The sequence below is a fragment of the Vanrija albida genome (assembly GCF_041260175.1).
Source record: "Vanrija albida strain AlHP1 chromosome Unknown contig_1, whole genome shotgun sequence".
Taxonomy (NCBI): Eukaryota; Fungi; Basidiomycota; class Tremellomycetes; order Trichosporonales; family Trichosporonaceae; genus Vanrija; species Vanrija albida.
In genome coordinates, this window is record NW_027191420.1 from 3,177,240 (window position 1) to 3,204,214 (window position 26,975).

The window sequence follows — 26,975 nt, forward strand, 5'->3', positions numbered from 1 at the left end:
ATGCAGCTTGAATAGCCGCGCGACGTACTCGTAATGTGGCCTGTGGCCCCTACAAAGGCCCAGCCAGCCAGGAGTACTTGTCGCCTCCCAGCCAGTCACCACTGCTGCAGATCACACCCCACTCATCTCACCCATAATCCGACTCGAGACCCGCCCAAAAGTTCGAAAATGACTCCCAGATTCGAAATCAAAAAATGTTCGGCCGGATTTCAGACCATTGCCGGGATGAGGCGGCGGTTAATTGAGGCTGCCAAGGCTAATACAATGGCGATGTCAGTTTCTAATGCCTGGACGGAGCATTAGAAACACGGGTTGGTGTTTTCGGGTCGCGTCGGCCGACACACTACCCCGCACTTCCCCGTGGAGACCCTCCCTCGCCGCATGGCTTCCACGCGGCAGCCCCTTGCGCCCCATCGGCCCGCCTCCACACATCTAAGTCCGGGCCGGGGATGTTGTTGCGCTGGGCCGCGTCAAGGCCGTCGAGATACCGCCGGGGCGGACACTCAACCGGGAGCGAGGGGGCAAGAGGCCGATACACCGTCCCGGCATAAAGGTGTCGCCAAGGGGATGCTCGCTCGCTCATTCACTCTCCCCCACATCTCGCAATGACCGCCGCCACGACATTCACGCCGCGCGACAACCCCGCCTTCATCCTCCACGGCAAGCTGCAGACGAGCTACGAGGAGCTCCCGGTGCCGGAGGTCGGGCCGGACGAGGTGCTCGTCGAGGTCAAGCACACGGTGAGTGCGGGGCGGGCGGAGCGGGGGAGGGGTGGGGGGCGGAGGAGCGGTGGAGGGGTGGGTGGTGGCGATGTGTCCTGCTCGCGCTGCGAGCGTAGAGCGGGTGGGTGGGTGGGTGGATGGGTGACGCCTTGCTCGCCCGGCATGATGGCTGGGCGGCCAAGAGTCTTCCGCTGTGAGAGGGGGAGGGGGCAGCGGGAGAAGACGAGGAAGGCGAGGAAGGTAGTGGGAGTCGGAGTGGGCGCCGAGTGGCCGTTTGTGGCGAGGCTGACAGTCAAAGGGAATCTGCGGCTCAGACGTACACTGTGAGCCCTCCTCCCCACTCACCCTCCCCCACCACTGACGCCACGCCCAGTCTACAACTCGGGCAAGCTCGGCCTCGTGTCGTGCAGCTCTGCCATGTGTCTCGGGCACGAGTCGGCCGGCGAGGTCGTGCAGCTGGGCGCCAACCTGGCCGCCAAGGCCGAGGCAGCGGCGGTGGCGAACGGCGCTGCGCCGGCCGGCACCGCACCCCTCCGCGTCGGAGACCGCGTCGCGCTCGAGCCCGGCACCACGTGCCGCATGTGCGACGACTGCCGGCGGGGCCAGTACCAGATCTGCGAGCACATGGCGTTCGCGGCGTACCCCCCGCACCACGGCACCCTGTGCCGGTACTACAAGCTGTGGGTGGCGTCGCTGGGTGGAAGAGAGGAGCTGACGCCCGCCTAGCCCCTTTGACCTCGTGTACAAGCTCCCCGACTCGGTGCCGACGATCTACGGCGCGATGATGGAGCCGCTCAGCGTGGCCGTGCACTCTGTCGCCAACGTCGGCGGGCTGCGGACCAACCAGAACATCCTCATCTTCGGCGCCGGCCCCGTCGGGCTGCTGTGCATGGCGGCCGCGAAGGGGCTTGGCGCGGGGCGCATCATCGGCGTCGACATCAACGAGGAGCGGCTCGCCTTTGCGAAGGGCTACGCCGCGACGGACGTGTACATCCCGCCCAAGCAGGCGGAGGGCGAGGCGCGCGCCGACTACTCCCTGCGCGCGGCGCGCGACCTTCTCGCGAGCCTGCGCATCCCGGAGCGCGGGCACGGCGCCATCGACCTCGTCGTCGACGCGACTGGCGCCGAGACGTGCATCCAGATCGGGCTGAACGCCGTGCGGCCCGGCGGCACGTTCGTGCAGACGGGCTTTGGGAACCCCGACGTGACGATTCCGATGTTCCGCACCGTCACGAACGAGATCGTGCTCAAGGGCTCGTGGCGGTACGGCGCGGGCGACTATCCCCTGTCGATTGACCTTGTCGCGCGGGGCCTGGTCGACCTCAAGCCGCTGCTCACGCACACGTTTACGTTTGAGAATGCGCTCGAGGCGTTTGAGCTCACGCGCGCGGGCAAGGACAAGGAGGGCAAGCCGGTCATCAAGTGCGTGATCCACGGCCCGGAGTAGATGGGGCTGTGGCGCCGCCCAGAGTAGATGTAGCTGTGAGGCATGGCCCAGAGTAGATGTATGCATCCGATACAAGATTCCAACAAGCAATAAATCTAGAAGAGGCCAGTGCGTTTCAGGAGCCAGAAGAGGAACAAGAGGCCAGCGACACCGGCGCCGTACTTGACGTTGCCGAAGCCGAGGATGACAATGGTGAGCCACGGGAAGCCGATGAGGCGGTCGAGCACGGTGCCGATGATGGCCTCGCGCTTGCGTTGGTCCTCGGGGATGGCGACCGGGCGCACGCGGTACTTGTTTGCCGGGGGCGCGGGGATGACGGGCGCCGCGAACGGCGACTGGGCATTGTGCTGCACCGGCGGGAGGATGAGCACGGCGTGGACCGGCTTGTGGTCGGAGAAGACGACTTCGGGCGACGAGTCGAACTGGAGGATCTGAGTGGTGGTCGCGGGCGCGAGGTACGCCGGCGTGTTGGGCTCGTACAGCTCGACAGGGTCCGTGTGCGACGAGAAGAAGATGCGGTCGGTCCAGCCGGGGATGCGCTTCCTGCGCGTGTCAGCTTCGCGACGATCCGCCTACTCACTTGCTGTAGCCCTCCACCTCGTTCGGGATGCGCTTGTACGTCGGCGCAAAGCCCGTGAGGTCGCCCTCGCGCAGGTAGCCAAACGCGCGGCCCATCGACTGCTCCTTCTTGAGCGTGTCGAACGCGACGCAGTCGGTGCGCTCCTTGACCAGCTTGGTCATGTCGCGGCCCTCTCCGTTCTCCTGTCCTGGTGAGGTGGACCGCGGCAGCCGGCTGAGACGGTAGTTGAGGTCACCCATGATGAACAGATGCGACGTGTGGAACGGCTGAAGGCGCTGGTGCGAGCCATCCTGCGGCGTGAAGATGAGCGACGAGAGGATCTTCTCGTACTGCTCGTTGCGGAGGCCAATGTTGTGGTCGTGTGCCTCGAGATGGGTCGAGACAAAGCTGGTTTCAGTTAGTCGGGGTGCCACTGTCTCAAGTGTCAGTCGCCGATTCCGGGCGCTCACGTCAGAGTCTCCCAGCCACCGCCGTTGGCGCCGCGCTGGACGGGCAACCGCACGCCGACGGCCGCCTTGTTGCCCAGCCCGAAGCGCCACAGGCCGACGCTCGACGTCTCGGGGCGCCCGAGCCGCCCGGCCGTCGTGCTGTCGCGCGCAAACACCCACAGCGCGACGCCGACGTGCGCAATCTTGGCCACGACGTGGTAGTTGTCGGGCGAGCCATCCTTGCTCAGCGATGTCGCGTGCGCCGAGAGGATGTTCTCGATCCGGTGGCTGAGCGTGTTGAGCACGGGGCTGGAGAGGCCCGAGACTGGCGCAAGCAGTCAGCTCTGTCCGCCGCTCGTTGGATGCGGATGCCCCCGCACAACTCACAGGCCAGGTGAAGTGGCAGCAGCTCCTGGACCGCCACGGCGTAGATGTCGGGCGTGGCGCCGTACGGCGCGAGCTCGGCATTGTTCAGGCCCGGGATGAGCCAGCTGGACAGGTCCTGCTCCTGGGCCTTGGATCCCTGGAGACCCGTGTTGAACGTTGTCAGGAAGACGGAGAGCGGCTGCGCCATGGTGGTGGCTGGACTGGCTGGGTGGATGGGCCGGGGTTGGAGGTTGGGGAGACGAGCAAGAAGCTACGCGGTGACTGCCGATTTATACTCGTCGGTCAAGGTGCTCGATGTTGTGTTGGCGTGCCCAGTCAAAGGTGCGCACGCTAGCTGATGGCCGCCGAAAGAGGAGAGTGAAGTCGCGTTGGCGTCGTCGAAGAGATAACCGGTCATCAAGGTGATCCATCCCCGGTCAGGCGTCATCGATCGCCGCGTCCGCACGTGGCCGCCACGCGAGATGTCACCGGAAGCAAATTCGACGCGACGCGGCTTAAACCAGGGGGCACACATAGGCGCGTCGCGTGGACAGCGAACGCTCCTCCAGCGCCGCAGCTCACTCCGCCGACGACGACGACGATGACATGCAACGAGCAGACCGACAGACACGCAACAGCCAACACCTCGTCTCTTTCCCCATCGCACACCTGCGCCTTGCCTTCTCCAGTCACTAGACAGACACAGGCAAGCGCACAGCAATGAGCGGGCACTACAACCTCAAGTGTACGTGGGCGCGGCCAGCACTCGTCGAACACGTTGACTGACATCTTGCACAGCGCTCATCAAGGCCATCCGCGCCTGCAAGGTATGCCTCTGGCGGCAGGCGCACCCCGGCCCGTGACTACCCACTGACCACCACAGACGCTGGCAGATGAGCGCTCCGTAATCCAGAAGGAGTCGGCGGCGATTCGTGTAAGTTGCCGCGGCGGTGCACGTCTGGCTCGAGCGCGTCACCCGACTCGACGTGTTCCTTTCGGTGCGGCACTCTGCTGACACGGCATGCTCCCCCGCAGACCTCGTTCAAGGAGGAGGACTCGTTCACACGGCACAACAACATCGCCAAGCTCCTCTACATCCACATGCTGGGATACCCCGCGCACTTTGGTCAGATCGAATGTCTCAAGCTCGTCGCCAGCCCCCGGTTCAGCGACAAGCGCCTGGGATACCTCGGTATCATGCTGCTCCTCGACGAGAACCAGGAGGTCTTGATGCTGGTGACCAATTCGTTGAAGAAGTGAGTCGGGGCGTGATAGCGAAGGCACGCATCGCTGACATGGCAAGCGACATGAACCACTCAAACATGTACGCGGTCGGCCTCGCCCTGTGCACGTTTGCCAACATTTCGTCCGAGGAGATGTCGCGTGACCTGAGTAATGAGATTGAAAAGCTCTTGGGGAGCAGCAACACGTACATTCGCAAGAAGGTTGGTCGACCAATTGGGGACGGGGCTAACAAGTCAGGCCGCCTTATGCGCCGTCCGTATCATCCGCCGTGTGCCCGACCTCCTTCCCCACTTCACGTCCAAGGCCAAGGCCCTCCTGCAGGATCGAAACCACGGTGTCCTGCTCGCCGGCATCACCCTCGTGACTGAGATGTGCGACATTGACGAGGCCGTTACGGACGAGTTCCGTCAGGCGACGCCCTTGCTGGTCAAGCACCTCAAGTCTCTTGTCACCACTGGATTCAGCCCAGAACACGACGTCGGTGGTATCAGCGACCCCTTCCTCCAGGTCAAGGTGCTCCGCCTGCTGCGCTTCCTCGGTCGCGGTGACGCCGAGGCCAGTGAGATCATGAACGATATCCTTGCCCAGGTCGCAACCAACACCGACTCGTCCAAGAATGTCGGCAACGCCATCCTCTACGAGACTGTCCTGACCGTGCTCGAGATTGAGGCCGACAGCGGCCTCCGTGTCATGGCCATCAACATCCTCGGCAAGTTCCTCACCAACAGAGACAACAACATCCGCTACGTCGCCCTCCACACCCTCAACAAGGTTGTCGGCATCGACACAAACGCCGTCCAGCGTCACCGCAACACCATCTTAGACTGTCTCCGAGACGGAGACATTTCGATTCGTCGCCGTGCGCTCGAGCTCTCGTACGCCCTCATCAACGAGAGCAACGTTAGGATCATGACCCGTGAACTGCTCGCCTTCCTCGAGGTCGCCGACAACGAGTTCAAGCTCGGCTTGACGACTCAGATCTGGCTCGCGGCTGAGCGCTTTGCGCCCAACAAGCGCTGGCACATTGACACTGCGTTGAGAGTGCTCAAGACGGCGGGCAACTACGTCCGCGAGGAGATTCTCTCGGCGTTCATCCGCTTGGTGGCCCACACCCCGGAGCTCCAGTTCTATACCACGCAGCGCCTGTTCCAGGCCCTGTCGTCGGACCTGTCGCAGGAGTCGCTCACGCTCGGTTCCATCTGGATTATCGGCGAGTTCGGTGACGTCCTACTGCAGGGCGGAACCATCGACGACGGCGAGGAGGTCAAGCCCGTGACCGACGTCGCCATGGTTGACCTCTTTGAGACTGTTCTCAACTCTCCGTATGCCAACACGATCATCCGCCAGCACGTCCTGACTGCGGCTTCCAAGCTGTCGGCAAGGTTCGCCGAGCTCAACACGGCCAACTCTGCCGCGCAGCAGGAGCGCATCAACGTCCTCATGGCCGGCTACTCGAACAACCTCGAGCTCGAGATCCAGCAGCGCAGTGTCGAGTTTGGCAACCTGTTGAGCATGAGTGACGCAAAGATGGGCGTGCTGGAGCGCATGCCTCCACCCGAGATCCGCGCAACGATCATGGGCACGGTCAGCGAGCGGAGGTCGGTTGGTACGACGAGACAGGACAAGGATACGGTTGTGGATCTCATTGGCGACGACATTGGCTCTGCGCCGGCTAACGGCGCCGGATCGGCCGCGTCGCTGCAGTCGACCCAGGACCTGTTGGCCGACATCTTCGGTTCTTCGGACACGGGCTCGGCCCCGGCCGCTGCTTCTCCCACCGCTGCTGCTGCGCCCCCACGGTCCGCTGCTCAGGACATTATGAGCCTGTTCGACTCGTCGCCAGCGCCGACCTCGCCTCAGGCCGCGTCCCCTCCCCCAGCGTCGTCTGGCGCCGGCTCGCTGTTCGACCTTGTCACGCCTAGCCCCACGTCCTCGGCACCTGCTCCGGCCCCTGCAGCGGCTCCCAAACCGGCGCAGCCCGCCGCTCAGCAGGCACCCCAGCTGCAGTCATACCCCGCCTACGACAAGAACGGCCTCAAGATCACGCTCACACCACGGGTGTCGCCTACGCAGCCCGGTGTTGTGCAGATCCTGGCGCGGTTCACGTCGACGGCGCCGATCCAGGGCGTCAACTTCCAGGTCGCTGTGCCAAAGACGCAGCAGCTGCAGATGCAGGCCATGTCCAAGTCGGACGTGCTGCCCGGCTCGACCGAGACGCAGCAGATGCGCATTCTGGCGCCTGCTGGCGCGCAGATCCGCCTGCGCCTGCGCATCACGTACACGCGGGACGGCCAGGCTGTCGCCGACCAGCAGGACTTTGCGGGCTTCCCCGCGAACCTGACGGGGGGCAAGTAGAACGAGTCGGAGTCGTAATACGGGGTAGACGATGCGCGGTGCGCGTCAATGATTATGAATTATGCTAGGCTAGATGCATGGGGTGGGTGAGGGGTTGGACGAGATTGGGCGGACCTCGGCGTGGCAGCCGACCCTCCATGACAGCACAGGGCACGGGCGCGAGGTGAAGATCGACAGGGTGGCACGGCCACACATCAGCCTAAGCAGATACAATGCATGCTATCATCGCCGCCTGGGCGACAGCTGCGTGAGCGGCGGCCGGAGCGGGGCGGGGAGGGCGAGCGCAGCCCTGCTCGGCGATATCGCCATGCTCGGAGCTACCCCGCGCGCCGAGGCCTCTACTATATCGGGGGCAGGGGGCCCTTGGTGTCTGCGGGCGTGTACGGCGGGGGCACGTCGTCTGGGTCGGGCTCCTCGAGCTGAGGCTGGGCCGGTCGCGTGTGTGTCTGCACCGGCGCGCCAGCAGCGGCCATAAGCCCCTGCCTCTCTGTGGTTGTCGCACGCGCGTCGAGCGGCGCGATCTCGACCCCGCCGTTGAGGTCGACGCGCGGCTGGGCGCAGCGGCGGGCCCGCCGCTTCCTATAGCACCGCCAGAGGAGGAGCGCGACGGCGAGCGCGACGACGACGCCCGCGACGGCCGCGACGACCGTGATCGTCGTGGCCGGCCGCTTCTTCGGCCTCGGCATGCAGCCGTCGCCCCCGGGCGTGACGGTCACCGGCGCGCTCGTCGCGCGCGCGCCGTTGGGCCCCGTGGCCTCGAGGTATACTACCCCAGGGGGCGCGCGCATCGTCACGTTTCACTCGCCCCGCGCCGTCGAGGTCATCCAGTTGCCCCGCTCGAGCAGCTGGCGCCCGGACGCGTCGAGGATGTTGAAGTACACCGGGCCCGAGGGGCTCGTGTAGTTGTACGCCAGGCGGGCGCACTGCGGGACGCGGCTCGCGAGCGCGGTGATGCTCAGCGCTGGGGGGGCGGTCGTGTTGCTCATGGTGGTGTGGGAAGTTGAGGAGGGACAAACAGTCGGCGGTTGTAAGGTTGAGGGTGGGGGCTGGGCCTGACACGGTGTCCCCTGCGTTCGTTTCAGGTCCCCCGCGGGCCGATAACAACGGAGAGGAGGCGGTGGAGTGTGCATGCCTGGGCAAGCCGGCTCTGCATCGTACTACTGCATGAGGGCTCTGCTGTCGCCTGCCGCTGTTCGCCTACTGCGCGCCGTCCACCTCGCCGACTGAAGCGCAAGTGGCGGCGCGTATGTGGCGGAAGGGTCTGATAACGGACTCTGGGTAGGCAAACCATAAATCTAAAGGTCGACAGGGGCTGCGCTGGGTTCATTATCGGCAGGCAGTACGGTGGCCCCCCTCACAGAGCTCGCCGTGGCGTTGATGCTCGGCACGAGGTTGGAGCCACTGGCCGAGGAGATGGCCGACGACGCTGTGTCGATACTCGCCATATGTGCGACGCGTCGAGTGCACACCGTGGGAACAGGCGGCACCAAGTCGTTCCAGCCCACCAGGCCCTAGCTACCAGCCAAGCACCGCCTCCTCCAGCCGGTGGCATGCGGGTAGTCAAGGCACAGCAGGATACAGACGGAGTGTGCATTCAGAACTTGTACATGGCACCGCGGTCGTTGTCTACCTGCTCGCGGATCGACGTATGTGGCACACGCGGGCGACATGTCCGCCAGGGGGGTGATGGACAGGGGGAAGTCCGAGGCTGCGGCCGAGGCGCTGGCCGACAATGCTGTCTCGTTGCTCGCCATGATGGAGTGCGCGATGTCAAGGTGTCGAGGCCAACTAACTACGCCACAAATGTATGTAGACGCCGTTGCCGCCTTGCCACACCGCCTCCCCCTGCGAGTTTCACGGATTCCTCGCGGGTAGATAAGGCACAGAAAGGGTACAACCTGAACCCATGCATCAAAAACACTACAAACATGTCACCCCGACGGGTCTAGGCGCGTCTCGGCCCACCTGCTCGCAGGTTGACTACATAGAGCGCGCGGGGCGGGCGGCAGGGGCGTGCGTCTGATATGTAAACACAACACAGGGCCGAGCCACAGGGGCGCGCAATCACACGCGCCAGCCGCCGCATCGACGAATGCTTCCCCATCGCATCCCGCATCTCGCATCCCCCTCAATTCTGGCGGGGTGGCGGCGGGGCGAGCGGCGGGTGCTTGGCCCCACCGGCCGGCGAGGAGGGGGGCGCGACGTCCTTGTCGTCGGGTTCGCGCGTGGCTCAGCGCCCCGGCGCCGCGGCCCCGCTCGTGAGCCCCTCGCGCTCCTCCCTCGCCACCGTGGCGCGCGAGTCGAGTTTCGCAATCTCGATATCACTGCTGTTGGCCTCCTGCATCGCTGCCTGGCGCTCGGCACGCTGGCGCCGGCGCTTGCGGTTCAGGTACCAGTTGAGGATGAAGAAGAAGGCGACCAGAGCGGCAACGAGCGGTATGATGACGGCGAGGATGGTCCACCCCTCGAGCTTCTTGGCTGGTTTCTTCGGCCAGCAGCTGTTGTTACCCTTGGTAACTGTCACCGGGTCGCTCCGGGTGTGTCCCCCGTTGGCATCCGCGATCTCGAGGTAGACTGTCCCCGGGTGGGCGCGCATGGGCATCGCTTCCTGGCCGTGTGGCTGGAGGTTGTAGGTCGTCTGGTCGCCGTGCTCCAGCAGCCGCTTCTCGCTCGAATCGAGGATATTGCTGCCGTCAGAACCGCCGAAAGTGGGAACATACAAGTAGATCCGGCCTCGCCCGGCCGTGTAATTGAACCACAGGGAGCCGCACTGCGATATGCTGCTCATCAGGGGAGTGATGCTCAGCGCGATGGTGGAGGGTGTGGACTCTGCGCCTGACGCCGTCGTCGTGCCGTTGGGCGACGGTGACGACCCCGTAGACGCCGCTGCTGTCGTGTTGCTCGACATGGGAATGAGTGCGATGTGTCGAGCGCAAACAACTGCCCCGGTACTTAAGAGGCGGAAGTGGCGGTTGTTGGTTGCTGGCTAGCGGCACCGCCTCCCCTCTCCATGTTTCACGGGTGCGACGCGCAAAGGCACTGCGTACTACATGCACGAGCTGCGACTATGCATCAGTACGTACTTGTTTGTTCACAGTCACCCGCGGCCCGGGTGGGCGCGTGTCGTAATCCACGGCTCGCGGATCGGCTCGAGCGCACGTGGCGGCAGGTGCACGGCCGTGCGCCTGTAAACCAAGACTGAACATTGGCCAAGCTTGTTGCGGCCCCACACGCACCCCACACGCCCCCACGGCATCCATGCATGCTTCCTGATCTGACCTCGGTCATGTCATGTCCGGCGCGGTGACAGCGGCGTGAGCGGCGGGGGCGGGGACCGGGGCGGGGACGCCTGCGCCGGGCGCGCCTGCTCGCCGATATCGCCGTCCTCGGGGCCACCTGCCGCCCCGAGTCCGTGGTACACTGGTGGAGGCGGGTACTTTGTCGCATCAGCCGGTGAATACGGCGGCGCGACGTCGTCGGGGTCCGGCTCGCCGGTGAGGCGGCGGGGCGGGGCGGCTGGGCGCGCCGGCGCTGCAGGCGGTGCAGCGGCGCTCATGAGGCCCAGGCGCTCCTCCCTCGCCGCGGCGCGCGAGTTGAGCCGCGCGATCTCAAAGTTGTCGCCGCTGGCGGCCTGCACCCTGGCGCTGACGCCGGCCGCCTCGGCGCTCCAGCGCGCGCGCTGCCGCCGCCGCCGGACGAGGCAGTACATGACGAGGAGGACGACGACGGCGGCGAGCACGGCGCCGGCGATCGCGCCGACCGAGACCGTCTTGCGCGGCACGCAGTCGGCGTCCGAGGGCCCGCGGGTCACGCGCACCGGGCCGCTCGTGGCGCGCGCGCCGCGCGCGTCCACGACCTCGAGGTACGCCGTCGAGCCGTCTGCCACGCGCATAATGATTACCCACGTCCCGTTTGGCTGGGTGCTCACGGGCGCGTCCCCCCGGGGCGGGACGACGACCCGGTACGAGGCGTCGAGGAGGTTGCTGCTGTCAGCGTGGTTGACGGGGGGCGTACAAGGACAGCGGGACGGCCGAGCCCGTGAAGCTGAATCTCATGCCCATGCACGATGGCGCGGTTTCCACGAGCGCCGTGATGCTGAGCGGGAGGGCGGAGGACGTGGACCCGGCGCTTGAAGCCGAGGTCGTGCCACTGCCCGACGCCGTCGTGTTGCGCGACATAATGGTGAGTGTGCGATGCTGAACGAAGTCGAGTGGGTGGAAAGAGCGGGCGCTGGTGCGGTCATCGCCTGCCGTCTGCCCGCAGTCGCGGGCCGATGGAAGATAGCCTCGGCAACGTCGGTATGAGAGCAGCGCGATACACTACAACTTGAACTCATGCATACAGTACTCTACGCCGTCGCCGCCGCCGCCGCCGTGCGCTCGCTGACCGTCTTCTTCAGATGCGGTGCGACCTCCCCGCCAGGCAACGCGCGGCGCGAACGCCTCCGGTGCCAGCGAACATGAGGCTACACTGCTCCGTGCTGTCATCGGACGCGGTGATGGCGAGCGGAGGGTCGGGGTGGACGCGGCGCCGGACGTCGTCACCGTCGGTGTCGCTGTCCCGCTGCCATCGTGTTGGTCGACATGATGTTGAGTGTGAGGTGTCGCGCGCTGATGTCGAGGCGCCGAGGTGGTTGCTGCCTCGCCACACCGCCACCCCCCTGCCAGTCTCCACCGTGGCGCGGGCCGATGAAACCGGAAGCCGAGGCACAACAAACACACGGCATCAGGCACTCTGCACTTCACGGAGGGTACACTGTCGCTGCGGCGGGCGGTGCTCCGCCAGCCCCGCGTGTCGACTAGTTGCTGGCCTTGTACGGCGGAGGCAGCCCCACGTCGTCATACGGCGGCGCGGGCTCGTCCCTCTCCTTCTCCAGCTTTGCTCGCCGGCGCGAATACACCCGGTGGAAGAGAAGCGCTGCGCCGACGACGGCGATGACGCCCACGACGGCGGAGACGGCGCCGGCGATGACGGGCGTGGTGCTGCTCCGAACACGGTGGCTCTGCGGCGGCCGCATGCACTCGAAGCTCCCTCCGCTGACGGTGAGCGGCGTGCTCGTCTCCTGCGCGCCCCACGCATCCACGACCTCGAGGTACACCGCCCTGCCGCCCTGGCCGATGCGCATGAGCAGTGACGAGGTGCCGCTCGTCTGCGTGCTCGAGTTGGACACGAAGTCGACGAGGCGGTAGTGCGCGTCCAAGAGGTTGCTGGGGTCAGCGTGGTCGACGGGGGACGTACAAGGACAGCGGGGGCACCGAGCCGGTGAAGTTGAAGCCTATGGGCTCGCACTGCCGCGCATGGCTGGACCACGGGGTGATGGTTAGTGGGAGGCCCGAGGGGGAGGAGGAGTTGCCCGACGCGGATCCCGAAGGCGTCGGCGAGCCGCTGGCCGACGAAGACGCCGCCGCCGTCGTGTTGCTCGACATGGTGAGTGTGTGATGCTACGAGGTGTCATGCGTCGAGGTGCCGAGGTCGAGCGGCGAGACACGGCGAGGTTAAGCTGCGAGGTTAAGCTGCGAGGTTAAGCTGCGAGGTTAAGCTGCGAGGTGGCGAGGAGGCGAGGAGGCGAGGAGGCGGTGACCTTGGCGACAGCTGACCCCTTGCACAGACATGTTTCGCGGCGGCCATCGCAGCCCGATAACAACAACCCGATAGCAGCAACAAGCACAAGTGGCAACAGAGCCCGAACCCATGCATCCAACACATACCCGTCGTCACCGCCGCGGTGGCGGGTAAACTGCCTGCGTGGTCGGCGGCGTGGGGACGAAGGGCACGCCGTACATCGCCTCCTCACTGCCCTCCTTATACAGCAGCGGAGGCCTCGCGTCGTCCTCCGCGGCCTCGAGCTCACGGCGCCGCCGACGCCTGCGATACCACCACGCCACGAGGGCCAGGATGGCGAGGACGAGTACGCCGCCGACAGCCGCGCCAGCGATAGCTCCGGGCGGGACAGGCGCCTTCCCCGTCGGCGGCATGCACGCGCCCCCCGGCGTGACGGTGAAGGGCCCGCTGGCCGCGCGCTGCCCGCTGGCGTCGGAGACTTCGAGATGCGCCATGCCCGGGGCTGCTGCCTCGAGGCGCGTGGTCAGCAGGCCGCCCGTCCCGTTGGTCCGGACGACGTCGTAGGTGAGGGGATGCGTGTGGTTCCTGCTGTCGACCACGTAGCTGCTTTCCGCGCGGCCCCGGGGCACGTAGCGTACAATGAGAGCGGGGGCGCCGAGCCCGCGTACTTGTACTTAAACCACAGGAGGCTGCACTGTGACGCGAAGTCCATCTCGGCGCTGACGCTGAGCGCGGGGTTCGAGGACGCGGCGCGGGTCGCCGTCGTCGTGCCGCTGGGCGATAGCGACACTGCCGCCGTGCGGGCCGACATGATGGAGTGTGCGATGTCGAGGTGCATGTCACCAACACGTCGAGGAGAAGCCAGTGGGCTGGGTCGAGGAGAGGCTTGGGCGGCCGCCTTGCCACACCCTCGGCTGGTGGGAGGCGGCGCTGGCGGGCCAGAGAGCCGTGTTTCACGGAGCGGATTCACGTTCAGGCGACTGCGCGGCTGCGGCCAGCGCAACATGACACCCCGCGACATGCGCAACATGCATACCTCTAGTACGTACTACCGCGGCCTTGGCGGGTACACTGTCTCTGTGGGCAGTGCGGGTGGGTCGCCTGCCTCTCCAACCCCGCGGATAGACTCCTCGCTCTCAGCCTTGTACGTCGGCGGCAGCCCGGCCCCGTCGTACGGCGGCGCTGCCTCCTCCGCCGCCTCCCCCGCGCCCCTTTCCACGTCCGGCCGGCCGGCCTGCAGCGCGAGCGCGGTGCGCAGGTCGGCGGCCGCGCGGCGGTGCCCCTCTGCGAGATTGCGCTGCGCCTCTCTCTTCTTCCACCTCAGATAGCCGAGGTACAGCACCGCGATGAGCACGAGGCCGCCGCACACGCCCCCCGCGATGGCGGCCGCGCGCGTGCCCTTGCCGCTGCCGCCCGACCCGTCGACAATGTGCAGCGCGGGGCTGGTCGCGCGCGCGCTGTGCGCGTCGCTGATGCGGAAGTAGATGGTCTGCGGGGCCCACTGCACCTTGTACTGCTGGGCGCCGGGCGCGTCGAGGCCCCAGTAGATCTCCGCCATCTCGGCATACGCGCTGTCCAGGACGTGGCTGGGGTCGTTAGCTGGGATATGGGGGGCGAGCGCACATTCGGAAGGGGGGCGACTCGCCCGAGAAGATGAGCGGCACCGTCTCGCCCTGCGGGACCCGGTCGCGCGTCGTGTAGACGCGCAGCGTGTTGGGGGTCGCGCTGCCGCTCGTGCTGGTGCTGGGCGCTGTTCTTGTCGTGTTGGTGGCCATGGTGGGCGAGTGTGCATTGACGAGGCCGTCGTCAAGCTGTGCAGGTATGTAGTGCGGCGACGAAACGCACCGGGCGGTCACATGTTTGGCGGTGGTGCCTGGCGATAAACCTTGTGCAGGATGGCTCGCTAGCGCAGTCTAGGTGCTCTGCACGAGTCGGTGTGCTTGTTGTACGTTGGAGGAGAGCAGACAGATTGATCGCGCCGGCGCGATAGAGTATGTATCGCAGAGCCATCGCCGTGGGCTGTCTGTGCACCGGCTGCCACTGCGCCACGGACGCGCCACCTGCGTAATCTTATCGACGGCCCCGGAGCGATCGATCGCCGCGGCCCGGCCGATGCACCGCGCCGCCCAACGCGCGCATGCACACCTGGCCGGCCAATCGACAGCTGCAGCACTGTCAGGCGCGAACTCGCCTGCATCGATCCCGAGTCAATGCCAGCTGATCAACCCTTCCCAACATGTCTCGGGGCTCTTACCACCACCGAGCGCGAGGTGGGCAACCACCACCTCCGGAATACCCCACACCTCCCCAATACCCCCTCCGACCCGACCATTGAAGTACGTTGCGCCGTCCCAGATCCAAGTACCGCGTCGCGGGGTGTTCGCCCACCGCGGGGCTCTCCAGCTCGATCACTCGATCGTCTCGTCTCGTCGCGTCTCGACCCGCGAGATCCTCGCGAAATTCCCTTCGCCCCCTCCCCTCCTGCCTCCCCCCAACCCGGCCCCACGTCACATCGGGAGCGGCGACGCGCGTGTACGCGCTGCGTCAGCTGCATCAATAGCCTGCTGCATGCACTGCGGGGCACCCTGGGGCTCGACACAGCCGCTCGAGTAAGCACTCCCACTTTGTTTCGTGGAGACGCCGAAATTGCCCAAGGCGGACATGACTTCCCAGCACGTGGCATGTGGCGTCGGGTGCTCCGACATAGCGATGAGGCCGAGATTGTCGCATCTGTTCGCTTGCCCACAAATGTCTGGTGGTGGATTGGAGGCCGCTTGCGGCGGGCTGGTGGGCTGGTATGCGAGTACTTAATGCCTGCGATGGTCGGGAGGTGCTGACCCCCCAACTCACAATGCCCGCGTTCCAGGACGGACAGAGAGAGACCGAGCTGCCCAAGGGCGCGATCGAGACCGACGTGCTCGTCGTCGGGAGTGGCCCGGCGGGTGGCGCCGCGGCGCTCTTCCTCGCCGAGCTGGGCGTCCCCGCCATCATGATCACCAAGTACCGGTGGGTGTGGGGCTGCGTGCGGGTGGGGGTGAGGGTGTCTTGGTGCTGACGCCGCCCAGGTACACCGCCAACACGCCCCGAGCCCACATCACCAACCAGCGCACGATGGAGATCATGCGCGACATGGGGATCGAGCAGCAGGTCGAAGCCGAGGCGACCGAGCACGCGCTGTGCGGCGACACAGTGTTCTGCACGAGCATCAACGGGGAGGAGATTGGGCGTATCCTCACGTGGGGGACGCACCCGGCCAGGCAAGCCGACCACACGCTGGCGTCGCCCTCGTCGATGTGCGACATCCCTCAGGTCAGTGGCGCCGAGGGTGCCCTACGTCCCTCCCGTTCCACCCCCACCATCACTCACCCCCCCAGACCTACCTCGAGCCCATCCTCGTGCAGAACGCGGCCAAGCGCGGCACGCACACGCGCTTCAGCACCGAGTACGTCTCGCACACGCAGAACGACGCCGGCGTCGTCGCGACCGTCCGCGACCGCCTCACGGGCGAGCAGTACGAAATCCACGCAAAGTACATGATCGGGGCGGACGGCGCGCGGAGCATCATCGCCAGCGAGCTCGCCCTCCCCACCGTCGGCAAGATGGACATTGCTGGCAGCATGAACATCACGTTCAAGGCCGACCTGGCCGCGCACGTCGCCGGCCGCCCCTCGGTGCTGTACTGGGTCATCCAGCCCGGCGCCAACATTGGCGGCATCGGCGCCGGCCTCGTGCGCATGGTGCGGCCGTGGAACGAGTGGCTCATCGTATGGGGCTTTGACATCAGCCAGCCCCCGCCGCAGATCGACGACGACGCCGCCATCGCCATCGTGCGCAACCTCGTCGGCATCCCCGACCTCGACGTGACCATCACGGGCAAGAGTCTGTGGGGCAACAACGAGCTGTACGCGACGCACCTGCAGGGCGGGCGCGTCTTCTGCGCCGGCGACGCGATCCACCGCCACCCCCCGTCCAACGGCCTCGGGAGCAACACGTCCATCCAGGACAGCTACAACCTCGTATGGAAGATTGCCCAGGTGCTCAAGGGGTACGCCGCCCCGTCCATCCTCGAGAGCTACTCTGTCGAGCGGGCGCCGGTCGCCAAGCAGATTGTCACGCGGGCGAACAAGAGCGCGCGCGAGTTTGTGCACCTGTTCGACGCGCTCGGCATCAAGCCCGGCATGGCGCCCGCGGACATGGCCAAGGAGATCGAGGAGCGCAAGGCGCCGACCGAGCGCGGCGCCAAGAAGCGCGCGGATCTGGTCGAGGCGATGAACCTCAAGAACTACGAGTGGGTGGGGTTGCTGGGGGCCCGCTGACGCCAGGTTCAATGCGCACGGCGTCGAGATGGGCCAGTTCTACGAGAGCGACATCGTCGTGTCGGACGGCACGCGGCCGAAGGGGGACAAGGATGCAGACCTGTACTACCGCGTCTCGACGTCGCCCGGCGCGCGGCTCCCGCACGCGTGGGTCGGCGACCGGAGCCGCAAGGTGTCGACGCTCGACCTGGCAAAGTACTCGGGCTACACGCTGTTCACGGGGACCACTGGCGCGGCGTGGACGGCGGCTGCGGACAAGGTCGCTGCCGAGCTCGGCGTGCCCCTCACCCCCGTGGTCATCGGGCCCGGAGGCACCGCAGAGGACCTGTACTACGACTGGGCGCGCCTGCGCGAGGTGGACGAGGACGGCGCGCTGCTCGTCCGGCCGGACAAGCACGTCGCGTGGCGGTCGATGGGGGCGGCCAAGGATCCCGAGGGCGAGCTGCGCACCGCGCTCAAGAAGGTTCTTGGGCGGGCGTAGCGGGCGGTGGTGGACTCGGTCGGGGCTCAGTAGCGTGCAGTGTAATGGATACCAGTGTGTAGTGCAGTACCGCCGCCGCCGCCGCATCTGCCGTCGGCAGTGCCACCATGGCCGCGGTGGTGGCCCAAGCCCAATCCACTGGGGCGGGGGATCCCGCTGCCCCGCGCCCCACAGCGCCAGCCCACGGATCATAGCCGAAGCGTTGTGGGGCGCGGCTCGGTCGGTCATGTCTCACTCTGCGCTGCAGCCGCGGCGCGGGGCAGCCTAGCCTGGGCGCCTGGGCTGGCTTGTCTCGCGTGCGCTGCCAGAGGGCACTATGCATAGGCGTTCCTGCGAGCGTGACGCAGCACGTCTTGCGCCTGTTTTCTGGAATCCACCACCCACCACGGACAGTGTTTGCCACCTCCACCCCACGCGGCCGGCGCCGGTGACCGCCTACTTCGGTGATCAATTTTATTTCGAATTGGCGGTGGAGCCCCGTTTTGTGCGGTGCCATCTTATCCATCGATCACGTCTTCGCGTCTGGTTTGTAATCATCTTTTGTCCTTTTTGCAGGACGCGTGACGCAACCAACTCCCCATGGCAGCAGCGCACACCGCCGTTCGGCTCGTTCCCGCCGCCGGCTGAGCTCGTGCTCGACGGCTCCATGCATGACTGACTGACTGACTGACGGCCCGCGGGCCAGACCCTGGCTTGCTTACCAGCGCAGCGCGCACACCCTTTGCACCATGCATTCACATCTACATCTACTCTGTCACTCTGCACATCTTGTCTCTCGACATTCACTCATCTACGTCGAAAGCTCAGACACACACTCTGCGCCAAACGCGTCGTCACGCCCCGGTGGCACCATCCGTTCCGCCCATCACGCTAGCGACCACGCAACCACACACAAGTGGCACACTCACCGCCACCCTCACACGTTAAGACGCACCCACCCAGCCCCAGCACGCAAACATCGCCCCACCCCACTCGCCACCCACCACCACCATGTTCTACCCCATCGTCTGGCAGGTCGCCTCGTCGCTCTGCGGCATCATCTACTTTACGGCGTGGAGCGTGTCCTTCTACCCACAGCTCCTGCTCAACTACAGGAGAAAATCGTGAGTAGCCACTATGTCGGCAGTTGCCGACGGCTCGGCATGCAGCAGGGAGCTAACCCCATCCAGTACCAAGGGCCTCTCTCCCGACTTTGTCTACCTCAACCCAATAGGCTTCCTCGGCCTGTTCATCTGGTGCGCCGGCGCCCTCTTCTCAAAGTCGGCCCGCGAAGAGTATGCACGAAGGCACGACGGCCACTACCCCCAGGTGTCCTTCTCCGACCTCGCGTTCGCCGCCCACGCCCTCACCTTCTCCACCCTCACCCTCCTCCAGCACTGGTACTATGTGTGGCTGAGGAAGCGGCACGAGGCCGACCCATACGCGCTCGTCGAGGCTGAGAGCCGCCCGCTCCTCATCAAGCACGACGAGAAGACGGCCGACGCACCCACCACGCCCAGCCGCTTCGTCCGCGTCCTCATCGCCCTCATCGCCATCTCGGCAGCGTACCAGGCCACCCAGCTCTACCGCGGCAAGGTCATGTTCCTCGACGTCCTCTACTACACCTCGGCCGTCAAGCTCGTCATCACCATCACAAAGTACATCCCCCAGCTGTACCTCAACTACAAGCTGCAGACGGTGCAGGGCTTTGCGATCACGACGATTTTCCTTGTGAGTGGTGGCGTCCCGTCCCGAGCGCATGCAAGGCCAGTGCTGACACACACAGGACCTCACGGGCGGCATCTTCTCGCTCCTGCAGCTCGTCATCTCGGCTGTCTTCATCGACCGCCAGCCTGCCGGCATCATTGCCAATCCCGGCAAGCTCGGGATGTCTGGCATCACTTTCTTGGTGAGTGTTTTTCGCGCGGGTTCGCGTTCCGAGCGAGCAACCGCTGACCAGCGCAGTTCGACTTCCTGTTCATCTGGCAGCACTACGTCGAGTACCCCGAGCCCACAAAGGAGGAGGCCGAGCAGCAGCAGCAGCAAGAACAATAGACGACCTATAGCACTAGACACTTGATACCATTAGCACCTTGTAGCATTCATCGCATTATTGTATGAAGCATCATCCTGAACGATTCCAGATGTTGGCTCAGGTAACGAGCATCCCGAAACTTGCCATTCCTGAGATGGACTCATAGCCGCCAGATTGCCACACTCCTCTGCTAGCTCGCCAAGCTCGCAACACACACATCCTCATGCATGTCAATCACTACAGGCTGCTCCAGAACCTCTCGCCAGTACTTCCAAACCCGCTGCCGCCGTCGTACAACCCCGCATACTCGGCCCGAATCGGCGTGACAGACGTGTAGCCGTGCGCGAATGCCCACGCGTCCGAGCCCTCAGGCAGCTGGTCCACCGACGGCAGAATCATCGGCTGCAGGTTGGGCGCGAATCTGAACCGCAGCTGGTCGGCTCCCTCCTCCTTGCCCCTGGCCGCCTTTGCAGCCGCGTTCGGGTCGTCGCCGGGGTTGTAGTCCTTGTTGGTCACCTGCGACGTCTCCTTGAACAAGCGGCCGTACGTGTTGCGCCACATGGTCGTGAAGCACACCTTGCGGTTCTCCTTGGTGATGGCCGACTCGACCAGGGGGATGTTGACGCTGTACAGCTGGATAGGGTTGCGGTCGTCGCCGCCCTCGTGTCCCCAGTCGTCGAACAGCGCCTTGCAGACGTCCACCGCGACGTCGGTCGCAAGTTCGAGTGTGCTGTCCGCCACGGGGCGCGTCACGACACCGTACGACACGGCAATGCACGGCATGTGCTCGGTGTGCAGGCTTGGAACGTCAGGAGACGGCCCCGGGATGGGCACTGAGAGGGCGCCGGCGAGGGCGGCGCCAATCGTGCCAGACGAGAGGGCGAAGGCCGTCGACGAATTGCGGCCGTCTGCGACGCGTCAGTGGATAATGAACCGCTCGGTGTATCCACACGCACGGTTAGGGCCCGAGATGAGCAGGTCGATCTCGCCGGGGTAGATGTTGTGGAGCGCGATGTTTGCGCACGTCGATGGCGTCTGGGTAGCGGTGTTGTCAGATCAAGCCGGCAATTCACAAGCCAAGGCTCGGGCGTGTGTCAACTCACACCACTCAGCAGCACCCATTCCATGCTCTCGCCTTCCTTCAATGGTCGCCTCTTGGTCGTGATCTCGCCCTTGAGTCCATCGGGTTCTGGGGTGTCAGGTTCTACCAGAGATTTGTACCGGACCCACCAAGAGGGTAGAAGTAGTTGGCGTCGATGATCTGGGTGATGGCGAAGCCCTTGCCGACCCTGGGTGTAAGCTAACCTGGCTCCGATGCTTAGCCTACCATGAGTTCTGTGTCGCAGGCACAACGACGCGCACGTCCCAGCCGAGCTTCTGAATGAGGAGCTTGGCAAACGAGTAGATGTTGGGCGAGTGGGAGGAAGGCGGTCCGTCGTCGTTCTGGGCGGCGGTCAGCTTGGCCCGCCTCCACCGGGACTACACCCGGGCAACCCTCGCCACCCTACTCACCGTGAGGAGGACCACGGGCCGCTTTCCGTATATTGGCAGAGGCGACATTGTACCTGTTGTGGTTGAGGTGGAGTGGGTGAGAGAAGGCTGTGACGAGTGCGCTGCCAAAGGGCGGTATGCACGATGTGAGCGATGCTGTATGGGCTCCGTGTCGGCCAAGTCCTACAGCCGGCCCGGGCCAACGTCATGACTTGATCACGTCAACAAGACGCGCCTCGGTCAGAGGGTGAAGCGGGTTCAAATGTTACGCCACGTGGATTTGATCCCGCCAGACGCTGACTGCTACAGCCGTACAGCTGGTTGCGGTTGAAAGAAGCTTATTTTCAGAAGGCTTTCGAGAGAAGAGGGCTTCCTTCGGTCGCATTGCAGCACTCTGACGTGCATGCATGCATATTGAAAATGATTCAGAAATGCTCCTTCTCCATGCCTAGAATTTTTTCGTGATTCTTTTCACCCGAGCGGTTGTGTTATTGTCACGTCTGGAGTGAAGGGAAGGCGAATCAGGACTGCCACACCGCAGCCCGCTCCATGTCTCCGTCAGAATCCGCCACGTGAGGACAGGGTGGCAAGGGGCGGCGAGCAGACAAGCATGGCAAGATCGATCATCGACATTGTTTCCAGAGTTGATCCACCCCCTACAAACAACCCCACCCCCTCAACCCATCCGACTTCCAGCACGGGCGATACGCGACACGACAGACACCAGCCATGTCTGCCCCGCCGCCCCCAGGATTCGGTGCCTTGCCACCAGGCTTCCACGCCAATGGCGACGCAGCAGCCGGCATGGAGGGCGACTTTTTCGGCACGCTCTCGCAAGCCGAGATTGAGAAGAAGGCGCGGAAATGGAGGCAGATGCAGAAGAAGCGCTTCAACGAGAAGCGCAGGCTCGGCGGCGGCGGCGGTATCGACATGGGCAAGGCCGAGCTGCCACCAGAACATATCCGCAAAATTATCAAGGACCATGGCGACATGTCGAACCGCAAGTTCCGCAACGACAAGCGCGTCCACCTCGGCGCGCTCAAATACGTGCCGCACGCGGTCATGAAGCTGCTCGAGAACATTCCCAACCCGTGGGAGCAGGTGCGCGAGGTCAAGGTGCTCTACCACGTCTCGGGTGCCATTACGTTTGTCAACGAGGTGCCGCGCGTCATCGAGCCCGTGTACCACGCGCAGTGGGCGTCCATGTGGCTTGCGATGCGTCGCGAGAAGCGTGACCGTCGACACTTTAAGCGTATGCGCTTCCCGCCATTTGACGACGAGGAGCCCCCGATGGACTATGGCGACAACGTGCTGGATGTCGAGCCACTCGAGGCGATTCAGCTCGAGCTTGACGAGGAGGACGACAGCGAGATCATCGACTGGTTCTACGACCCCAAGCCGCTCGAGGACACGAAGCAGGTCAACGGATCGAGCTACAGGACGTACCAGATCACGCTGCCACAAATGTCCAACCTGTACCGTATCGGTCGCCAGCTGCTGAGCGATTACACGGACAAGAATGCCTTCTACCTGTTTGACAAGAAGAGCTTCTTCACGGCCAAGGCGCTCAACATTGCGCTTCCTGGTGGACCCAAGTTTGAGCCCATGTACCGCGACATGGAGTCGTTTGACGAGGACTGGAACGAGTTCAACGACATCAACAAGGTCATCATCCGTGGCCTCATCCGCTCAGAGTACAAGGTCGCGTTCCCCCACCTGTACAACTCTCTGCCGCGCTCCGTCCACATCGACCTGTACCACGAGCCCAAGAACGTCTACATCAAGACGGACGACCCTGATCTCCCGGCATTCTACTTTGACCCCCTTATCAACCCCATCTCGCAGCGTGTGGTTACCGAGGCGCACAAGGAGCTCGTGCCGCACGAGGACCAGGTGTTTGGCTACGGGAACGACGAGGATGACGACTTTGAGCTGCCCGACGAGCTCGAGCCGTTCCTCGACAACCGTGACCTTGAGAACGACCAGACGGCCGACGCCATCGCCCTGTACTGGGCCCCGTACCCGTACAACCAGCGCTCGGGCAACACGCGCCGTGCGCAGGACGTGCCCATGGTCAAGAACATGTACCTCGAGCACTGCCCGCCCGACCAGCCCGTCAAGGTCCGCGTCTCGTACCAGAAGCTGCTCAAGGTCTACGTCCTCAACGCGCTCCACCACAAGCACCCCAAGCCCATGGTTAAGCGCAACCTGTTCCGCTCCCTCAAGAACACCAAGTTCTTCCAGTCGACCACGCTCGACTGGGTCGAGGCCGGTCTCCAGGTCTGCCGACAGGGTTACAACATGCTCAACCTCCTCATTCACCGCAAGAACCTCAACTACCTCCACCTCGACTACAACATGAACCTCAAGCCCATCAAGACGCTCACTACCAAGGAGCGTAAGAAGTCGCGTTTCGGTAACGCCTTCCACTTGATCCGCGAGATTCTGCGTCTCACAAAGCTCATTGTCGACGCCCACGTCCAGTTCCGTCTCGGCAACGTCGACGCCTTCCAGCTCGCCGACGGTCTCCAGTACATGTTTGCGCACGTCGGCCAGCTGACCGGCATGTACCGCTACAAGTACAAGCTCATGAAGCAGATCCGCATGACCAAGGACCTCAAGCACATCATCTACTCGCGCTTCAACACTGGCCCCGTCGGCAAGGGTCCCGGTGTCGGTTTCTGGCAGCCCGGATGGCGCGTGTGGCTCTTCTTTATGCGCGGTATCGTGCCGCTTCTCGAGCGCTGGCTCGGCAACCTGCTCGCGCGCCAGTTCGAGGGCCGAAACTCGAAGGGCGTGGCCAAGACGGTCACCAAGCAGCGTGTCGAGTCGCACTTCGACCTCGAGCTGCGTGCCGCCGTCATGCACGACATTCTCGACATGATGCCCGAGTCGATCAAGCAGAACAAGGCCAAGACGATTCTTCAGCACTTGTCGGAGGCATGGCGTTGCTGGAAGGCCAACATCCCCTGGAAGGTGCCCGGCATGCCGGCCCCGATCGAGAACATTATCCTCCGTTACATCAAGTCCAAGTCGGACTGGTGGACCTCGGTCGCCCACTACAACCGTGAGCGTATCCGCCGCGGTGCTACGGTCGACAAGGCCGTCGTGCGCAAGAACCTCGGCCGTCTTACCCGTCTCTACCTCAAGGCTGAGCAGGAGCGCCAGAACGGCTACCTCAAGGACGGACCTTACATCTCGTCCGAGGAGGCTGTCGCGATTTACACGTCGACTGTGCACTGGCTCGAGAGCCGCAAGTTTGCGCCCATCCCCTTCCCTCCGCTCTCGTACAAGCACGACACCAAGCTGCTCGTGCTCGCGCTCGAGAAGCTCAAGGAGGCGTACAGCGTGCACGGGCGTCTGAACCAGTCGCAGCGTGAGGAGCTGGCCCTCGTCGAGCAGGCCTACGACAACCCCCACGAGTGTCTTTCGCGTATCAAGCGTCTGCTGCTCACCCAGCGTGCGTTCAAGGAGGCCGGAATCGAGTTCTTCGACACGTACGACAGGCTCATCCCCTGTTACGACATCGAGCCCGTCGAGAAGATCACCGACGCCTACCTCGACCAGTTCCTCTGGTACGAGGGTGACAAGCGCCACCTCTTCCCTGCATGGATCAAGCCGGCCGACACTGAGCCCCCTCCCCTGCTCGTGTACAAGTGGTGCCAGGGTATCAACAACCTGACCGACATCTGGGACACGAACGAGGGCGAGTGTGTCGTCATGATGGAGACTGTGCTCTCCCGCGTGTATGAGAAGGTCGACTTGACGCTGCTCAACCGCCTGCTCCGTCTCATCATGGACCACAACTTGGCCGACTACATCACGGCCAAGAACAACTTGACCCTGACGTTCAAGGACATGTCGCACATCAACGCGTACGGCATGATCCGTGGTCTGCAGTTCTCGAGCTTCGTGTTCCAGTACTACGGCCTCGTGCTCGACCTGCTCATCCTTGGTCTCCAGCGTGCCTCAGAGATGGCGGGCCCTCCTGGCCTCCCCAACGGCTTCCTGCAGTACCGCGACCAGGCGACCGAGACGCGCCACCCCATTCGCTTCTACTCGCGATACATTGACCGCATCCACATCCTCTTCCGCTTCACGGCCGAGGAGGCGCGTGACCTCATCCAGAGGTACCTCTCGGTTGAGCCCGATCCGAACAACGAGAACATGATCGGCTACAACAACAAGCGCTGCTGGCCGCGCGACTGCCGTATGCGTCTCAACAAGCACGACGTCAACCTCGGCCGCAGTGTGTTCTGGAACGTCAAGTCGTCGCTACCCCGCTCGCTCACGACCATCGAGTGGGACGACACCATGGTGTCGGTCTACTCCAAGGACAACCCACAGCTCTTGTTCTCCATGTCGGGCTTCGAGGTCCGCATCCTCCCCCGCGTCCGTACCGAGCAGGGCGAGCAGTACACGCTCAAGGACGGCGTGTGGAACCTCGTCCAGGAGTCGACCAAGGAGCGCACGGCCCAGGCCTTCCTCCGCGTTTCGGACCAGGGCATCCAGGACTTTAACAACCGTATCCGCCAGGTGCTCATGTCGTCTGGTTCCGCCACGTTCTCCAAGATTATCAACAAGTGGAACACGGCGCTGATCGGTCTCATGACCTACTACCGCGAGGCGGTTGTCACCACCCCCGAGCTCCTCGACTCGCTCGTCAAGGCCGAGAACAAGGTCCAGACCCGTGTCAAGATTGGTCTCAACTCGAAGATGCCCTCGCGTTTCCCGCCGGCCGTCTTCTACTCGCCCAAGGAGCTGGGTGGTCTCGGTATGCTGTCGATGGGTTTCGTCCTCATCCCCACGTCGGACCTCCGCTGGTCCAAGCAGACCGACAGCGGCGGCATCACCCACTTCCGCTCCGGTATGACGCACGAGGAGGACCAGCTCATCCCCAACCTGTACCGCTACATCCAGCCTTGGGAGGCCGAGTTCCTCGACTCTGCGCGCGTGTGGAGCGAGTACGCCATGAAGCGCAAGGAGGCTACCGCGTCCAACCGCCGTCTCACCCTCGAAGACCTCGAGGACTCGTGGGACCGTGGTATTCCCCGTATCAACACCCTGTTCCAGAAGGACAGGCACACGCTCGCGTACGACAAGGGATGGCGTGTGCGTGTCGCCTTCCAGCAGTACCACCGTCTCCGCGCCAACCCATTCTGGTGGACAAACCAGCGCCACGACGGCAAGCTCTGGCAGCTCAACAGCTACCGTATCGACATTATCGCCGCGCTCGGCGGTGTCGAGGGTATCCTCGAGCACTCGCTGTTCAAGGGAACAGGTTTCCCAACGTGAGTCTGGAGTGGAGGTGTGGCACTTTTGGTGGTGGCACACCTCCACCACCTATCCGAAGAGTCCTCGTACTGACACAACACCTCTTTTCTTCAACGAATGCAGTTGGGAAGGCCTGTTCTGGGAAAAATCGTCCGGGTTCGAGGGTACGCTCGCTCTTTCCTGCTCTGTTTCGTCCTTGCTGACATCGCCCAGAGTCGATGAAGTACAAAAAGTGAGTCGAAGGTGGGGTGTGTGGGGAGGTGCCACTATGGGCGGAAGCAAATTTGCCACATTGGACGGAAGCAAATACCTCCACCACCCAGTGTGGCACCACCCGACCACCACCCACCGACCACCTCGAACTTCCTTCGAGGTCTTCTTACGCATGCTAACACTCCCAGGCTCACGAACGCCCAGCGTTCCGGTCTGTCCCAGGTCCCTAACCGTCGATTCACGCTGTGGTGGTCGCCGACAATTAACCGCGCCAACGTCTATGTCGGTTTCCAGGTCCAACTCGACCTCACGGGCATCTTCATGTGAGTCTCTACAACCTCTACTGCTTTTCTGACGTCCCAGGCACGGAAAAATCCCATCATTGAAGTAAATCCGCGACGAAGAGCTTCGTTCTAGTGCATTGCTGACTTTCCGCAGGAGTTAGCATCGATTTCCGGCCATTTTCCGGCCCCTCCCCCCA

The 26,975-nt window shown here is 64.2% G+C and overlaps 13 protein-coding genes across 13 annotated transcripts; 5 read left to right on the forward strand and 8 right to left on the reverse strand.

Annotated features, from left to right (window-relative positions):
• Window positions 1-605: 605 nt before the first annotated feature.
• Q8F55_001285 (uncharacterized protein) lies at window positions 606-2,169 on the forward strand (the record flags this gene model as incomplete). The annotated part of the gene is made up of 3 exons (XM_069349911.1): window positions 606-744; window positions 1,096-1,402; window positions 1,449-2,169. The coding sequence occupies 3 exons, from the start codon at window positions 606-608 to the stop codon at window positions 2,167-2,169; spliced, it is 1,167 nt and encodes a 388-aa protein (XP_069213455.1).
• Window positions 2,170-2,264: 95 nt separating this feature from the next.
• Q8F55_001286 (uncharacterized protein) lies at window positions 2,265-3,751 on the reverse strand (the record flags this gene model as incomplete). The annotated part of the gene is made up of 4 exons (XM_069349912.1): window positions 2,265-2,712; window positions 2,750-3,136; window positions 3,199-3,502; window positions 3,565-3,751. 4 exons carry the CDS (start codon window positions 3,749-3,751, stop codon window positions 2,265-2,267), a joined length of 1,326 nt encoding a protein of 441 aa, XP_069213456.1.
• Window positions 3,752-4,263: 512 nt separating this feature from the next.
• On the forward strand, window positions 4,264-7,143 carry APL4 (clathrin associated protein complex large subunit; the record flags this gene model as incomplete). Its single annotated transcript, XM_069349913.1, has 6 exons — window positions 4,264-4,288; window positions 4,342-4,370; window positions 4,427-4,477; window positions 4,579-4,799; window positions 4,847-4,988; window positions 5,026-7,143. The coding sequence occupies 6 exons, from the start codon at window positions 4,264-4,266 to the stop codon at window positions 7,141-7,143; spliced, it is 2,586 nt and encodes an 861-aa protein (XP_069213457.1).
• A 341-nt stretch (window positions 7,144-7,484) lies between these two features.
• On the reverse strand, window positions 7,485-7,931 carry Q8F55_001288 (uncharacterized protein; the record flags this gene model as incomplete). The annotated part of the gene is made up of 1 exon (XM_069349914.1): window positions 7,485-7,931. The coding sequence occupies one exon, from the start codon at window positions 7,929-7,931 to the stop codon at window positions 7,485-7,487; it is 447 nt and encodes a 148-aa protein (XP_069213458.1).
• Window positions 7,932-7,940: 9 nt separating this feature from the next.
• Q8F55_001289 (uncharacterized protein) lies at window positions 7,941-8,129 on the reverse strand (the record flags this gene model as incomplete). Its single annotated transcript, XM_069349915.1, has 1 exon — window positions 7,941-8,129. One exon carries the CDS (start codon window positions 8,127-8,129, stop codon window positions 7,941-7,943), a length of 189 nt encoding a protein of 62 aa, XP_069213459.1.
• Window positions 8,130-9,373: 1,244 nt separating this feature from the next.
• On the reverse strand, window positions 9,374-10,051 carry Q8F55_001290 (uncharacterized protein; the record flags this gene model as incomplete). The annotated part of the gene is made up of 1 exon (XM_069349916.1): window positions 9,374-10,051. One exon carries the CDS (start codon window positions 10,049-10,051, stop codon window positions 9,374-9,376), a length of 678 nt encoding a protein of 225 aa, XP_069213460.1.
• A 381-nt stretch (window positions 10,052-10,432) lies between these two features.
• On the reverse strand, window positions 10,433-11,321 carry Q8F55_001291 (uncharacterized protein; the record flags this gene model as incomplete). Its single annotated transcript, XM_069349917.1, has 2 exons — window positions 10,433-11,126; window positions 11,158-11,321. 2 exons carry the CDS (start codon window positions 11,319-11,321, stop codon window positions 10,433-10,435), a joined length of 858 nt encoding a protein of 285 aa, XP_069213461.1.
• A 620-nt stretch (window positions 11,322-11,941) lies between these two features.
• Window positions 11,942-13,516, reverse strand: Q8F55_001292 (uncharacterized protein; the record flags this gene model as incomplete). The annotated part of the gene is made up of 4 exons (XM_069349918.1): window positions 11,942-12,350; window positions 12,382-12,418; window positions 12,938-13,308; window positions 13,344-13,516. 4 exons carry the CDS (start codon window positions 13,514-13,516, stop codon window positions 11,942-11,944), a joined length of 990 nt encoding a protein of 329 aa, XP_069213462.1.
• A 237-nt stretch (window positions 13,517-13,753) lies between these two features.
• Window positions 13,754-14,480, reverse strand: Q8F55_001293 (uncharacterized protein; the record flags this gene model as incomplete). Its single annotated transcript, XM_069349919.1, has 2 exons — window positions 13,754-14,291; window positions 14,329-14,480. 2 exons carry the CDS (start codon window positions 14,478-14,480, stop codon window positions 13,754-13,756), a joined length of 690 nt encoding a protein of 229 aa, XP_069213463.1.
• Window positions 14,481-15,556: 1,076 nt separating this feature from the next.
• Q8F55_001294 (uncharacterized protein) lies at window positions 15,557-17,502 on the forward strand (the record flags this gene model as incomplete). The annotated part of the gene is made up of 4 exons (XM_069349920.1): window positions 15,557-15,711; window positions 15,771-16,014; window positions 16,080-16,997; window positions 17,050-17,502. 4 exons carry the CDS (start codon window positions 15,557-15,559, stop codon window positions 17,500-17,502), a joined length of 1,770 nt encoding a protein of 589 aa, XP_069213464.1.
• A 990-nt stretch (window positions 17,503-18,492) lies between these two features.
• Window positions 18,493-19,536, forward strand: Q8F55_001295 (uncharacterized protein; the record flags this gene model as incomplete). The annotated part of the gene is made up of 4 exons (XM_069349921.1): window positions 18,493-18,605; window positions 18,672-19,212; window positions 19,268-19,390; window positions 19,447-19,536. The coding sequence occupies 4 exons, from the start codon at window positions 18,493-18,495 to the stop codon at window positions 19,534-19,536; spliced, it is 867 nt and encodes a 288-aa protein (XP_069213465.1).
• Window positions 19,537-19,753: 217 nt separating this feature from the next.
• Q8F55_001296 (uncharacterized protein) lies at window positions 19,754-21,076 on the reverse strand (the record flags this gene model as incomplete). Its single annotated transcript, XM_069349922.1, has 6 exons — window positions 19,754-20,424; window positions 20,473-20,551; window positions 20,620-20,705; window positions 20,747-20,805; window positions 20,844-20,959; window positions 21,029-21,076. 6 exons carry the CDS (start codon window positions 21,074-21,076, stop codon window positions 19,754-19,756), a joined length of 1,059 nt encoding a protein of 352 aa, XP_069213466.1.
• Window positions 21,077-21,736: 660 nt separating this feature from the next.
• Window positions 21,737-26,885, forward strand: PRP8_1 (pre-mRNA-splicing factor 8; the record flags this gene model as incomplete). The annotated part of the gene is made up of 5 exons (XM_069349923.1): window positions 21,737-26,298; window positions 26,405-26,445; window positions 26,495-26,513; window positions 26,683-26,817; window positions 26,858-26,885. The coding sequence occupies 5 exons, from the start codon at window positions 21,737-21,739 to the stop codon at window positions 26,883-26,885; spliced, it is 4,785 nt and encodes a 1,594-aa protein (XP_069213467.1).
• Between the last annotated feature and the right edge of the window lie 90 nt (window positions 26,886-26,975).